Genomic DNA, 15800 nt, shown 5'->3' with positions numbered 1-15800 from the left:
CTCAGGCAGTCTCCCTGCCGCTGTGAAGACAGCCGAAATGAGTGCCACCACGCACCACGAACACATCTTCCTCCAGAATCTCAGTCAAAACAAGCCCAGGCCAAGTGTCACCAAGAGGCAAGTCTCCTTTGCCTGAGCCTCAGGAACACAGGAAACTGTCTGTCCAGGAAGCCGGAGTGCTCAGACCGTCACCGGGGAGGGCCATCGCTGATGGATTCCTTTTGCGTGTTTCAGGAGAGGAGGAGGAAGATGGAGGTGAGGAAGACGGCACGGTCCAGGTCCCGGCGCCCAAGAGGTCAGGTAGGACAGCGTCGGAGGCTCAGCTTGCCCGGAGGATCACCAAAGGGAAGAGCACGCGGCGGCTTCTGTCCAACAAGCCCCAGGACTTCCAGGTAAAAAGAGCCGAGTGCCTGGGGCCTGTCTCACCACAGTGTCCAGCCTCTGCGCTGCAGGGCTCCGGGGGAGGACCTGCTCTATCGGCAGTGGCTCAGCCAGTCAGAGAGAACACCAGGCCCCTAACCCACTAGGCAGAGCTCTCCCTCTTTCTTCTTCGTGCGGGAGGACGTGTAGTCCCGCTCGATGGGAAATAAAACCATCCCTGGGGCCCAGAAAGGAACTCACTACAGATGGATTCGTTTGCCTCTCAGCATAACCATTATGGCTTGTCTCAGTTTCGGTTCTCACAAGGGTATTTCTTGGATCACATGATCTCACACATCTAGAGGAAATAATGAACAACATAAACTGATGAACAAAAACAGACCCAGAGTAAGAGAAGCAGCGATCAGACTCTCAAACCTCAGAGGGAAAGTAGGGGAGAGTGGGGGTAAGAAGAGATCAACCAAAAGACTTGTGTGCATGCATATGGGCCTAGCCAGCGGCCATGGACAAAAGGGGGGTGGGGCCATATGTGGGGAGGGGTTTGGGATGGGAATGGGGCGGGGGGTGAGGACAATTATGTGATACCTTAATCAATAAATTAAATAATAATAATAATAATAAATAAATAAAAAGTGGAAGTAAAAAATACAAAAACAAAAAAACAACCATCCCTTCTTCCCGAGAGGGTAGGAATAGAAGCACGGGCCCTGCGTTTTCATAGCTCTGGGCACTGCCTTCTTCGCAGAGGCGACTATGGAGTGAGTTTGTACATTCCATGGCTCGGCTGGGGTCTGAGCAGGGGCCTTAGCCCTGCCTGCCCTGCCCCAGGCCAGCTCTAGAGTATTGCAAACGCCACTCTTGGTTTCTGTGACCCAACCCCTGTCCCCACCTTGGGAATGAGCACGGGTGGCTGCCCCCAATCCGTGAGCTTCGGCACATTGCCGAGCTGCCCGGCCGGGTCCAGCCACCCTCCCCGGTGACCGAGCGGAGGCAGCACCTGAAGATTCTCGTACAGTGCGGGCTGGGAAGGCACCCGTAACAGCATCCCCCCTCCTGTGCTTGCAGATCCGGATCCGAGTGATCGAGGGCCGGCAGTTAAGTGGCAACAACATAAAACCTGTGGTCAAAGTCCACGTTTGCAACCAGACGCACCGAACAAGAATCAAGAGAGGGAACAACCCCTTTTTCGATGAGGTAAACGGGCCCAGGGAGTCTGTTCTAGGTGTATGCACCTTCCTGCCTCCCACCCACCGGCCCCCTGTCCCCCGTGGGAGGGGAAAAGACAACACAAAGTTCCAGCGTTGAACGGAAGGACCGCTGGGTGTTGGGATCACACAGCCTGCCTCGTCATTGCTCCTCAGAACTGCTGGGGTCTGTCTGGGATCTCGCAGCAGTCCCCTGACAGAGCCCTTCCTTAGGGATCCCGGTACTTCTATGTGGAGCCCATGACAGCACCTACTTCTGCCTTTGGTCTTTCTGACCAGCAGGATGCTCTGTGTGGCTACGTGGCCTGACTTTGGAACAGTGTCAAAAGTTACCTGGCCATACAAATAATAGATGTTTAAGAAAATCAATGATGAGCAAAAAGGATTTTCCCCCTCTCTCTTTCTCTCTCCTTATACTGAGAATATCGCTTGGTTCTGTTGGCTTCTTCTGTAATAGCCCTTAAAAAATACTGAATACCTTCCTCAAAAATGCTGAAAACCTGACTCAAATGCCACAAAACTCAATGCCACAATTAGGCTTGTGAAGAGAAATTACAGGTTTGGGGAATTTTGAAAGTCCAGATTTGCTCTACTGAGGAGATGTACTTCTTTTCCTTTTTTTTAAAAAAATATGTTTTGTTGGTTTTTTTATTTCAGAGAGGAAGGGAGAGGGAGAGAGAGATAGAAACATCAATGATGAGAGAGAATCATTTATCGACTGCCTCCTGCATGCTCCCTACTGGGGGCAAGCTCACAACCAGAGCATGTGCCCTGGCTGGGAATCGAGTCGTGACCTCCTGGGTCACAGGCCGACGCTCAACCACTGAGCCACCAAGGCCAGCTGAGGAGATGCATTTCTGAGATTCCTGTGGCCCTGCATCTCATGCCTTTTCTGAGCCACGGCCTTTCTTACTACAGTTTCTTACCACAGTTCCTCTTAGTTCCCTAAAGCTTCCAATCCCAGCCCCAGCTTTTGTGTTTTTTTTTTTCCTACCTCTGTTCACAAAGCGCTGGTTTCTTCTGTCTGGTGTTCCTGCTTCTGCCCCTTTGTTCAAGCTGGCCCCCAGCTTTGGAGAAAGCCCCATTTCCTTCTCACCTCTCTTCCTCCTGCAGTGAATCACAGACTGAATCCTACAAATAAGGGGTTCCAGAGTTCATTTAAGAGGGGAGGGGTGCTCCCTGAGATGGGGCACTTGGAACGAACTTGGGGAAAGGCTGGGAGGTCATGTTGGGGGACAAGGTACTGGATGTGAAAGGCAGAAGTCCTAGGAATGCGTTTATAATGCAGGGTAAATATTTACTCAGTTACCTTCTCAGGAGCCCAGCATGATTCACCATCTCAGAATTTTCCCATCTTAATGATTTTTATTTTTTTTTGAGATTAGATCTCTTGGCAAAAAGGAAGAATCAGATAACTTAGCCAATTTATACATCAAGAAAGGAATTTTACTAAAACATCACTAGTTTATGTGCATCTTCTTTTTGAAAAAAAAAAATATTTTATTGATTTTTTTCACAGAGAGGAAGAGAGAAGGATAGAGAGTTAGAAACATCAATGAGAGAGAAACATCGATCAGCTGCCTCCTGCACACCCCCTACTGGGGATGTGCCCGCAACCAAGGTACATGCCCTTGACCGGAATCGAACCTGGGACCTTTCAGTCCCAGACCAATGCTCTATCCACTGAACCAAACCAGTTTCGGCTATGTGCATCTTCTTAACCAAACGATTAAACATGGTATCACCAATCATGGGTCAGACTGACATGTGTGTCCTGATGTGATCTAATGGAGTAATCCTCACCTGGGTTGTTTCTTGTCCAATGGTCAATGTGAATCTAACAGTGAGGAATCATCCAGATTGTGGGGTATTCTTCAGCATAACCAGTCATGACAGACAAAAACAAACAACAAAAACAGGCAGGAATTCTGTTCTAGATAAAAGGAGATTAAACAGACACAACAACTTAATGTAATATATGATCCTTGAGTGGTCCTAGATTTAAAAAACTTTTTTCAGGACAATTGTAGAAATTTGAATGACTGTATGTTAGCTGTTGTATTTCTTGGGTGTGATAATAGTAGGGTGATTGTATATTCGGATGTCTTATTCTTAGGAGATGCATGAGAATCTGTCTTAAGGAGGAAATGTTATGGTACCTAGAACTTACAAATAATTCAGTTAAAAAGAATTGAAATGTCCTAAACCTGAAATGTCCCCAAAATGGTAACAATTGGTGTACATAAATGAAAGATGGTATTTATTTTACTTTTTTTTTCCTATTTCTCTGTAGACTTAAAACATTTATAAGTAAAAAGTAGGAAAAGAAGTTTCAGTTTAAGTAAATATTCAATCTTTCTCTCTTAGAAGTAAACTTTATTAGTATATAAAACTTGGTTTTATGTACAGCCTTCATGTATCCAATATTTATCTACCAAGAATCAACTTTCATAAACTTAGCTGGTACAGTGAGTTAAAATGTGGTCAATATTGACTCTCCTGAGGAACCAACGTCTAATGGGCAAAGTTGACTTTGAAGGTGTTTTGTTAGAAAGAACAAAATGAGAGTCACTACACACAAATGACAGAGCTAAAAATGATAGAATTAAACTAAACTTTCCAGTCCTACAGGTCCTAAACATGAAATGCAACCTTAAATCTTTACTTAATTAAGCTAGTAGCTATCTGATTCAAAAAGAACAATCTTATTTTTGTAAATAAACACTATAGCTGTTGCTTAACCTTCTTTCCCTTTGTCAACATGCAGAGGTGAGTTTACTATCAAGCCCATGAAGCTTAAGACTTGAGGCCTTTTCTCAGGTCTTGCAATGTGTTCACATGGTCAAGCCTAATTTAGAGTTTGTGTGTTGTATTTTTTTGGGGCGGGCCCTCAAAATTATGGTATCATACACACTAAACCTGAGTTCATTCTAGCTAACATTCAAACAATCTTCTCTTTGTTTTGACAGTTGTTTTTCTACAATGTCCACAGAACCCCTTCTGAATTGATGGATGAGGTCATCAGCATTCGGGTAAGGAGGGGCAATGGGGTAGGAAGGTGGTGCCCGCTATCTACCAGATAGAGCCACTAATTCTTCCTCCACTCCTCCTTCTTCCAGGTTTATAATTCCCATTCTCTGCGGGCAGATTGTCTGATGGGGGAATTTAAGGTGGGTGACAACTGTCAGTTTCATTCAACTTACATCAAAGATGGGCACTTTCATAATGAAGACTCAGGTTCCTGGCCACATCTGGGTGACATCTTAAGGTTATGTGTCAGGGATTGATGCTGAGGGCTGGAATACCAGTAGGACATGAATGTCCCAGGGACCAGAAACCAGCTGCATATTGTCTGGGTGTAGTGACTTCCAAAAGATGACACTTAGCAGCACCCTAAAGCAAGATAACCCGAAGTTGCCACATCTAGCCCTTCTCAGCACCCCAGCAGTGGAGGGAAGCCAGTACACTGCGGCAAAGGGAAGGGGTGGTTTATGGCAAGAAGCCCATCACACAGCCGCACTTACCAGGGCACCAGGGCGCCATCTGCAAAGCCAGTTCTTATAAATCTGGAGTATAAAGGCAAGCCAAACCAGGGATGAGAATCTGGGTGCTTTTCCAAGTAACGAACATTGGCATTAGGGACACATTCTTGGTGCCTTCTACACGGAATGGGCTGCATCTCAAAGGAAGGAGCTTATAGTCATGAGAGGTCCTAGAGGTTGATCTGGGTCAGGCAGACCCTGTGTTCATACCTTGTCTGCCACTAACCAGCCACATGTCAACTTCTCTGATCCTTAGTTTCTTCATCTGTAAAATGGGATCATTGTGAAGATAGAATAATTAAGAGAATATATAAAATATCTAGCACAGCACCTGGCACATTAAAGTGCCCAATCAACTGTTACATTGATATTAGCATTAGGTGGAGGAGTAGAGTGCTGGATAGGCAGTTGGGTCAGGTGACTGCCTGTAGGGTAACCACCAGTCCAGGTTTGCCTGGGACTGAGGGGTTTCATAGGATGTGAAACTTTCTGTGCTACTGGAAAGTCCCAAGCAAATAGGGACACACTGATCACCCTACTTTTGTGGGTCCTTCCTGGTCTAAGACCAGCTCATTAATTCAAAATGATGGACTGAGGTTCTCCTATATACCACACACAGAGAATATGATGGGAATGTTGAGTACCAAATAAATTTAAGTCTAGTCAGGGGCATTCAATTTAAATATAATAATGATGGTTTCTTTGACTTAAAACTGATTTTAAAATCCAAACTCCTTTAATTATTTTCCCCCAGATTGATGTTGGATTCGTTTTTGATGAACCTGGTAAGCAATGTTCTCTCCATGAACTGGAAGATTCTGAGAATCAAGGAAGTTGGGAGAATCAAGGAATAAAAAAATGTTCTTTTCTTGATTGAGAAGGGGGAAGGATACTTAGCGGGAATGAATGAAAGTATGGATTTTATTTTTTTAAATCTAATGGTAATTATCTTAATGTTCACAAACAGGTAATTCCTCTGTTTTATGAGGATATTTGCATCTTGTCAAAGTCAAATGATGAAACCCATTCATAGCGTGTGGAGAGTTTTGTTTGGGTCACAGGGGGCAGGATGAGGATGGAGGCAGTACAGAAAGGAGGACATTAATCCAGGCACTCCTCTGGGGAAACTGGCGTGCTATGATGACACGTTAGAGGAAATGTTTGTTTGTCTTACAGCGATGAGGTCACAGACCCTTTGGCTTCTTTTTAAAGTGTCCTTGTCCTTTTACTTCTTTTTTAATTTTAGGTCACGCTGTCATGAGAAAATGGCTTCTTCTCAATGACCCTGAAGATGCCAGCTCGGGTGCTAAAGGTTACATAAAAGTCAGCATGTTTGTCCTGGGAACCGGAGATGAGCCTCCTGTGAGCCCCTGCGTTTTCTGCCACTTCCTCTTTTCACTGCAAAAATAGGGCCAAGGGTTAAACAAGGGGCACCAGTACTTAAGTGGAGCTCAGCTTCTAATTAAGAAATGTTTTTCAGAAGCGCTTCTTTTCTTCCTGGCAGAATTATTTTCTAGCTCACTTAGACGCCTTCCTGGTGTCTATGAGTGGGTGATTCATTCAGTATAGATACGTGTGTTTTTAGGACTGTGTTGCATGAGTTTATCTATAGAGCGTATCTCACTTGCAGAATCAGACATTGCTGTCTAAAAGGACAGTGTCATCTAGAAAATTGGGCAGCAAACCCAGGAATAATGAAAGGGCAGAGAGAAATCAGAATTTCAGGTTCTCTCTCTCTCTCTCTCTCTCTCTCTCTCTCTCTCTCTCTCTCTCTCTCTCTCTCTCTCTCCCCCTCTCCTTCTCCTCCTCTTCCTCCTCTCCCTCACTCAATCTTTACTTTCCTCCCTCTCTTTTTCCCTCCCTCCCTCTCTCTGGCCCCTCTACTATTTAGTGCTCATAAAATTACAGAACACATTTTCTCGTGGTGTTTTGAGAAAATGCGCATTGATTTTTGTAGAGCAGTTTTATTGAATTGGTGGCCGAACTCTTAAGCCTGAAACAGGAAATCCTAATGGAAACGGCTCTGATTGGTGTGGTTTTACAAGCATCAGTTTGGTTCTTCCAAGCGCTGCTCTTCTGTGTGTGTGATTTGTTATTGTGTGTCCCCACCAGCCTGAGAAACGGGATCGTGATGATGATGATAGTGACGATGTGGAGAGTAATTTGTTGCTCCCTGCTGGCATTGCCCTCCGGTGGGTGACCTTCTTGCTGAAAATCTACCGAGCAGAGGACATCCCCCAGAGTATGTATTGATTTCATCCTGCTCCAGATTATCAGTTATTTTCATGATTAGATGTGTTAAAATCATACTCCAAATAGGGATTGGTGCTCCCTATCATAGATAGATAGATAGATAGATAGATAGATAGATAGATAGATAGATAGATGATAGATAGATAGATAGATTTTTTTTTTCTTTTCTTAAAGGCTTACATGATTTATTTTCATTCATGTTGGCCCCATTGCAAGCTACCTGAGCTGGTTCAGGAGATAGCCAATTGGTCACTGCTACATGTTTTTGGTTGAGTCTTTTGGCCCGCTCTTCTCCATCCTTTCTTTCTTGAATGTTGCCTATCTTCTCTTTGTTCTAGACTGTGGTGTTTCCCCAAAGTGTGGTATGCGTTCCCCCAGGGGTACGGGAAGAGTTTGGTGGGGGTACGCATTGCACCGGAGTTTGGTGGGGATATGCACTGCACCGTGCTTAGCTGCACCTAATTCTACGTTCTCATGAGCACAAGGGGTACTCAGCGTTACGAAAATTATAGAAGGGGTACACATATGTCAAAAGTTTGGGAAACACTGTTCTAGAGCATACCAAAGAGAGGTCAGCAGTCAGCACTCCCAACTCCTTTCGTCCCAAATGAAAATGTGAAATTTTATAAACAAATAAATGTGTTTGCCATTGGGTTATTAAAAATGGCTGAGTAGAGGGTGCTTAAATGCCAATAAGTAAAAGTCTGTCAGTAATGTACTAGGAGATATGTGTTTTAAGAGATTGGATGCATCTGATGTTTAGAGAGACTAGTCCATTCAGTCCAATGTCATTGCTGAGGCCCAGCATCCTATCTTCCTGGCCTGGCTTATGCGTTTCCTGTTGGACCCTGGGACAGAGGACTCCTCTTCAAGTTGCCAGGGACAGTACCCACTAGTCAGGCCATGATCGCTTCAGGATTGGCTACTTTTCCTGGGAACACCCCCTTCCCTTTTCCCTATAATGACCCCCTATGCCATTTTTTCCTCAGAAATATTTTGAATGAAATAAATAAATTAAAACACATTACAATTCCTACCTACTTGAGTTTGTTAAAATAGAGAAATCTGTTGTTTATAAGTAATTAAATGTGTTATTTATGATTATGTCGAATTTCCCTGGATTTATCTGAAAAGTCAGACTAGGCCAATATCATTTTGGCCTACAGCACCTTTTCCAAATTAAAAGCAGGCCTGAGTTTGAGAGTTGTCTCTTTTCATTTCTGCTTTCCCCTCAATAAATGATTGATTCTTAACAGAATATTTTACCAATTTATTTTTCAAGATGTTCCTATTAATTTTAAAATGCTCTGGGGAGAAAACACTTTCTCTCTCAACTAAGACACAAGAAATTCCTGCAACACAGTGCTGCGTTTGAGAACAATTTTTGTTGCGACAGTGTGAATAGGAGAGCATTTTTAATTTTGTTGAGTGACTCCTAATTCTTTAAGAGAATCAGATTTAATCTCTGCCGGGTGACATGTTACTTTCCAGTGGACGATGCTTTCTCTCAGACCATAAAGGAAATCTTTGGAAGCAATGCAGATAAGAAGAACCTAGTGGATCCCTTTGTAGAAGTTTCCTTTGCTGGAAAAAAGGTTTGTATGTGATCTAACTGCAGATGCCTCTAGAAATAGATACTGTATAAATCTCTGTGCTTCCCCTGGTGTGAGTTCCTGCAAACTTTTTGCTGAAGTGGGCCCGATGAGTGGGAACCCCGCAGGGACTTGGATTATCTGAGTCTGCAGATGCCAGATTTTTCCCCAGGTTTATTTTGCCGTGGAAAGTATGCAGATCTCAAACTGGAAGATTCAATCTTCTGAAAAATGTAAATTGCGAAAACTACTACTGAATTATTTGGATTATTTCCCAGGTCCAAATATTATCTTAACCCAGGCAAACTCCCCAGCTAGCTGTCATAATCCCTGGTAAATGTCCTAGAGTCTAGCCCCCCTGTACCTACCTGTCCACTCCTGTCATGTTTCCCCCGTCCCATGCCCCAGGGAGCTGATGAAACTGGAGGATCAGGCATGGGACCCCATCCTGGTCCTTTGGGGAATCTTGGTGTAAAAACACAGGTAACCACTTTTGTCTACAGACATCATCAAAGACTGGAGGGTGGGATTCCATAGTAGAATAACACCCCTCCATGGACAACTGTAGGCATGAAAAACTAGTATTTTCCACACAGTTGATCCATTTGCTTATGAAAGGGAGATTCGACAAATGATACATGGACTGGGTGACATCTCCTGGGAGAGTCGATGGAGAGCAGCCGAAAAGCCCTGAGATCTGGAATGAGAGGAGGCCTGATTTAAATTCAGATTTCACCCCACTCCATAGGCAGTTAAGGCAGATATTGTCACCCCTGAGTCTCAATTTCCTGAAATATTAATGGGGATAATAAGATTCTCATAGGAGTGCTGAGAGGGTTCATCAGTTCATTGTCGGAAGTCTATTAATATTTAGTATTAGCTACTGTCCCATGTGCTGGGATAGAGAACGGAGCCATTGCTCTCGTGGAGCGTAAGAGACAACAATAAACAAGCTAACGAGTCATTAAATAATTCCAGACAGTGCCAAGTACTACACAGAAGATAAAGCAGGGACAAGAAGTGATTGTGTGGGGTTGAAGGGTTATTTAGCTAGGAGATCACGTGGCCACCTTTGAGGAAGTGACATTCGCACAGGGGCCTGGATGATGCAGAGGTCAGGGGTGGGGGAGTGGAAGGTGGGGAAGCTTCCAGACAGAGGGAATAGCAGATGTAAAGGCCCCCAGGAGGAGACACATTTGCAGCCAAAGAACATCCAGGTGGCTGGAGTGGTGAGCAAGGGGGAAAACTAAGAGAGAAGGTCAGAAAGATGTGGGTGGTGGGGCAGTAGAGCTTTATCAGCAAGGGGTTGGACCTGGACTTTATTCTAAGTGCAACTGAGAGATCATGGAGGATACTACATAGAGGGGTGGGGAAGGGGGGTGACATGACAGTGAGCAGGCAGGAGAGGAAGTGACCATCTAGGTAGGAGCCAACTGCAGGTGTCTGGGGCCAGTCAGGGTTCACATGAAGATAAGAGTGTCAGAATTTACTCATGGATTGGATAAGGTGTGTGATGGGGAGAGAGAGGTGGCTGACTTTGTTATAATGCTAAGCCAGCTGGTGAACAATGATGGAAAGATTGGGACAGGAGCCAGTTTGGTTAGACAGAGGAGGGGTTGGGTGCGCAGAATCAAAAGACCTGTTTGGACATGCTAATGAAGATAATTGTTATTAGGCAGTATGTCATAAGTGCTCAATAAACATTAATTTTGCCTTATTATGCTTGCACAATGTTAGAAATCTGGCAATTGAAAACTTTTAGCCACAGAAGTAGCAGAGATCTTAAACCCATGTCATATTTTACCAAATCATTATCAAGAAAAATAACCTTTAACGAGGTTACTAAGTATATAACTTATAAGTAAACTGCTAGTCATGATCTAATATGCATATATTATAAACTTTTAAAAATTAGAAACTTGAATACCTACTGTTTTGCTTTGACGATTTTACAGGTTTGCACAAATATAATTGAGAAAAATGCAAACCCTGAGTGGAATCAAGTCGTTAATCTCCAGATCAAGGTTTGACTTCATTTTCTTTCAGAAAAATAAGACTACTAACTTTCATAGTAACTGAGTAAATTGAGAAATAACTACCTTTTCTATTTCTTTTGCACAGTTTCCGTCAGTGTGTGAAAAAATAAAACTAACAATATTTGACTGGTGAGTTAAAAATGGACTTGTGACTAATTCAGAATTAAAGAATTAAACATTTGGATATTAAACATTTGGATATCTAGATCACCTGACTCTTACATTTTAGTATATTTGCTTTTCTCCCAGAGGGAAGAAATAAACTGTTATTGGAACTGTATGTTTTCCTTAAAAATGATAATAGTGTTGTTGCAGAAAAATTTTGAATATCTTAGTTCAACTGTTCATAAACAAAGAAGGAAGAAATGATCTGAAAATGCCCAAGACAAGGAATGAAATACCATTAGGCTTCCCCAAATGGATCTCATACATGGAGTAAACCACTTCTTGGGAAGAATCACCAAAACATTCTGTTACTGTTATTGTTAGAAAGGAAAATGGACAGAGCTACCTATCTGAATGTAGGAAATTCTTTGAAAGGTTCTGATGGGATTTTTACTAGACCACCCTCCTAGCGGTGATTGGCCACAATGAGACCATTCTTGAGTATGTTCTAGTTAGATGGGGTATTCAATTAGCAGCCTTTAGCTCCCCGAGAGTGGCAAATATCATTATCATCATCATCATCATCATTATCATCATCATCATCATCATCATCATCTTTATCAGTGTTTATTATGATGTTTGCTACTGTTTTTTGAGCACCACTAAGTGCCAGGTGCTGTGCCTCATGCCTTCCTGACTTTATTCCATTTAGTCTTCAGAATAGTGGGGTGAAAGTAGGTTTACAGCTGTGAGTGCACAAAACACAGAATTTATTCTTGTATTACTATTTATTAATTATTGTGTTATTTTCCATACTATTGTGTTATTTTCCAGACCTACTTTTGCCCGACCCTGTATATTATATATAATAATACTATAATACATAGTATTATGTTGTAGAATAATATTTCCTCAAAATACTAAGCCTTTCCTCTCTCCCATGAAGGCTTAATCTTCAGAGTGGGTATGCCACTAAATGGTATAAAGAAGAGGAAGAATTAAAGAGAGGATGTTATTAATATAAACCTTATTTTTTACACCTACTATGTGCTTGACCAGAGAGCATTTCATGAGTTAGGCTCACAGACTAAGGTACTCATGGAAAGATACACAAAGTTGTATATACTTATAGTGGACAAATTTGTCCCTTACCATATAGATACTAAGATTTAGGTTATAGGCAAACAACTGTGGTCAGAAAAATAGTATCTATCACACAGTAGTGCTCAGTAAGTATTTGAATCAAATTGAAAAGGAAATTTTCTCCCTATGAAGGACCCTTAGATATAGCCCATTGTAGTTATTAAACCAGCATAATAATTAGTATAAACATGATAAAATAAGCATGCACTTATTCTATGTAATATGATTACATTACACTCCTTATGCAATGTGCCTATTAATTGGTTCATTCCTTTTATGACAATAGTATTGAGTGTGGCCATATGCAAATCTCATGACTTTTGTAAAAATCTCAGTTTCCATAAATGAAATGAGTTGTCCAACTAGATCAGTGTTTCTTAAAGGATGGTTGGAGGGCCATTTGCATCAGAATGAATTAGGAAATATACTTATTATTAATGCAGACTTGTTCATCACCCCTACTTTTAGTGAATCAAAAGCTTGAATAGGAGATGAGAGTGGGGGGTTTCAAGTGACATTTTGAAAGTACAGTAATGCTGAGGCCCACTGGACAATGATTTCTGAGGTTTAGGGTCTTTTCCAGCTCTATCTTATTATTGTTGAAATGAAAATACATCCTTATAGTGAAGGCCTTACCCTGTTTTTTTACACAGGGATCGTCTTACCAAAAATGATGTAGTTGGAACAACATATCTTCATCTTTCTAAAATCGCTGCCTCCGGTGGAGAAGTGGAAGGTAAGTCACACAACAGAGCTGGAATAAGACAAGGTGCAGAACTTCTGAAGGAATGAGCTGGGATAGCCCCATGACAATGGACTTGGTTTCTTAAAAGCTAAATGTGATGAGCCTAGTGAACCATTTCAAGGATGTTCTGGTGATGATCGGAAAACAACTAATTTGTCATTAGTACTTGAGGCAACTAACAGTTGGAAGATTTTAGCTTTCTTGCTCCCATCCAAATATTCGTTCCCAGGAGCTGTTTTATAAATGTTGAGTGTCAATACAGAGTGCTTAGCATCTTATTTTTTTAATCAATATATTGGCATTGAAACAATTTCACCAAGATATAAATTATATTCCCTTTCTTAACTGATTTCCTTGGCAGGAACCCGGAGGCCAGACAGCAACGAACCATGTAATCTTTGCTCCCTAAGATCATGTGTATTTTTTTTTCATGCATTTTGTGCAACAGGCATTAATAACCACTACACTTTTCTTTTTGATGTTTTCCATACTGAGAATTACAATAATTGCCTATATCTGGCATTATGGTTCTGTGTATATGTCAGAAATAATAAGAAATGAAGGAGAAAAATTAACGTGGTAAGGTAAAATATTTAATGTTAAGCAATAATAACAGCAGCTTATTTTTTGTTATCTAAATACAATAATGAAAATTCTTATAATTGCTAATAGGTTCAACATATTGAGTAAAGTGAGAGAATTTGAGATAAGATTTTGTCTTGAAAACCTAAGGTGCCTCTCATGTTCTTCAAGAGAGGACCTGCCGAAACCGATTTGGCTCAGTGGTAGATCATCGGTCTGCGGACTGAAAGGTCCCAGGTTCGATTCCGGTCAAGGGCATGTACCTTGGTTGCGGGCACATCCCGGTAGGGGGTGTGCAAGAGGCAGCTGGTCAATGTTCCTCTCTCATCGACGTTTCTAGCTCTCTATCTCTCTCCCTTCCTCTCTGTAAAAAGTCAATAAAATATATTTTAAAAAAGAGAGAGAGAGAGGACCTTATAGGTTTGTGAGTTGATTTTTTTAATGTTAATTCAAACAATATATAGCATGAATAAGAATCTGGAAGATAATAGAGATATGGTAAAGAAGCTATAGATTTCCTTTCTCAAGAAGGAAAAATAGGGCAATTAGAAATTATGAAAAAAACTAAACAAAGTAGATATAGTCCAAATAATGAAGTCCAAATATTTTAGGCAAATGGTAGGAGTTAGGGAAGAGATTTCATTGGAATATTCTCTGCTGAGTGGCATGCTTGCTGGAACAGCGGGTAACAAAGGAAATGTAATTACACTTTCCTTTTCTCTGCAGAGAACAATATTTATATGGCTGTTATAATGTAAACATTATTTGTTGGTTTTTTATTTTTTATTAAGTTGGTAGTCAAAGCTCTAAGCAGAATGTAAATTTCATCACCCATGGCAATGTAAAAGTGAAAGCACAGAAAACAGAGATTAGAAGGAAGGGGAGTGGAGGGAGAAGTAGATGGGCTACTAGCCTCTTATCAAGTGAGGAATCCAGATATAAAGACTGGGTGAATCATTGGTTCTATAAAGATTGGTTAAGGACTAGGTTAAATCTATTGATTAAAGGTAACCAAAGGAGTAATTTAAAATCATACTGTACCTATATGGAGGGAAGGTAGATATTATTAAATTCATTTTTCATAAGCAAGAAGTTATTAAATAATCACCTAAAGATAATTATTCAAGAAATATTAAAACGAGTCTTTTTCATAGCCATATGGTGGTAACAGCCATCATCCATAAAAACAGAAATTGTTAGTTTCAGCCCATTCCTGAGGTCTTCTCTCCCTGCGGGTCCTTCTGTTACAGGGTCTCTGAATAACAATGAGCAGCACACATCTCCCCCAAAGAAACAAACAATGTACCACAAACTATAGACCTAAGACCACATGAACTTGAATTTTCTTTCTAAACTAAGCGAGACCTAAGACAGGTAAACGTTTTATTAAAAACACGAAATGTCGGTAGCATCACCAGGCTTTCTTTGGCGGCCAGAAGCTGAGCCTTCTCAGATGCTTGGTGGCCCTGGGACTGGAGAGATCGGGTTATTTCACGTTATCAAGTGTTGAGCCATTTTGCGTTTAACCAGTGATATTTGTACTAATTACAATAGGGTCATGTGGCTTGGGTCTGAATTTGGGATTTTTCTGGTGTTGCTTGGGGCTGGATTTGGTTAACGTTCCAATGTCTCTTTTATAATGCTGTGTTTCTCATGTTGTTTAACCAACTGTATTTTTACTATGTAGATTTCTCATCTTATGGATCTGGGGCTGCAACATATACAGGTTTATGCTTTGTAATTTTGCTATCTTCTAGAGCTTCCTATTTACTATTATAATTTGATTGCCTTTAACACCCCCCCCCCTTTTTTTTTTTAACAACATTTTGCTGTCTTAGAAATAATTTTTGTGTTAGTGCTGCATAGTTGTCCTTCATGGCTTAGCTTAAAACAGATGTGCAAGTAAGCACTGCTCCATGTCTCATGTTTTCACCTAGATGCAAACTATCCTATTGGCTTCATTGTGAATAACTGTTTGTGAGACATAACACTTTTTTGTTAATGTTGTTTATGTTTCATACATAGAGATATGGGATTTAGTGTCCCATATGTATGAAATGACTTTTCCCCACTTTCAACATGGATTTCTAGGTTGGAAGATACTGTTTTCTGCTTTATATCTTGAAGGTCTTCATCTCCCAAACATGAGGGGCCATAACCTGTCCTTTGGTTTGCACAGCTCTTACCATTCATTGCAAGTTTGCTCAGTGCTCTCT

At 41.5% G+C, this 15800-nt stretch overlaps 1 protein-coding gene across 5 annotated transcripts in view; it reads left to right on the top strand.

Annotated features, from left to right (window-relative positions):
* The window catches only part of MYOF (myoferlin), a 127029-nt gene that overhangs the window by 45364 nt on the left and 65865 nt on the right, over nt 1-15800 (top strand). For 3 of the 5 annotated variants that reach the window (XM_036438567.2, XM_036438571.2, XM_036438573.2), the window contains exons 6-17: nt 235-392; nt 1447-1575; nt 4556-4618; nt 4706-4756; nt 5883-5913; nt 6375-6490; nt 7241-7370; nt 8873-8976; nt 10929-10997; nt 11095-11138; nt 12911-12993; nt 15272-15310. In XM_036438567.2, coding sequence (XP_036294460.1) covers nt 235-392; nt 1447-1575; nt 4556-4618; nt 4706-4756; nt 5883-5913; nt 6375-6490; nt 7241-7370; nt 8873-8976; nt 10929-10997; nt 11095-11138; nt 12911-12993; nt 15272-15310 — 1017 coding nt within the window. The remainder of the gene's footprint in view (nt 1-234; nt 393-1446; nt 1576-4555; nt 4619-4705; nt 4757-5882; nt 5914-6374; nt 6491-7240; nt 7371-8872; nt 8977-10928; nt 10998-11094; nt 11139-12910; nt 12994-15271; nt 15311-15800) is intronic. The other 2 variants (XM_036438570.2, XM_036438572.2) reach the window with 1 other exon arrangement.

Source organism: Pipistrellus kuhlii, unplaced genomic scaffold (assembly GCF_014108245.1).
Source record: "Pipistrellus kuhlii isolate mPipKuh1 unplaced genomic scaffold, mPipKuh1.p scaffold_m20_p_15, whole genome shotgun sequence".
In the NCBI taxonomy this organism is placed as follows: domain Eukaryota; kingdom Metazoa; phylum Chordata; class Mammalia; order Chiroptera; family Vespertilionidae; genus Pipistrellus; species Pipistrellus kuhlii.
The sequence above is the reverse complement of the archived record's forward strand: the minus strand, read 5'-3'. Positions and strand labels throughout refer to the sequence as shown.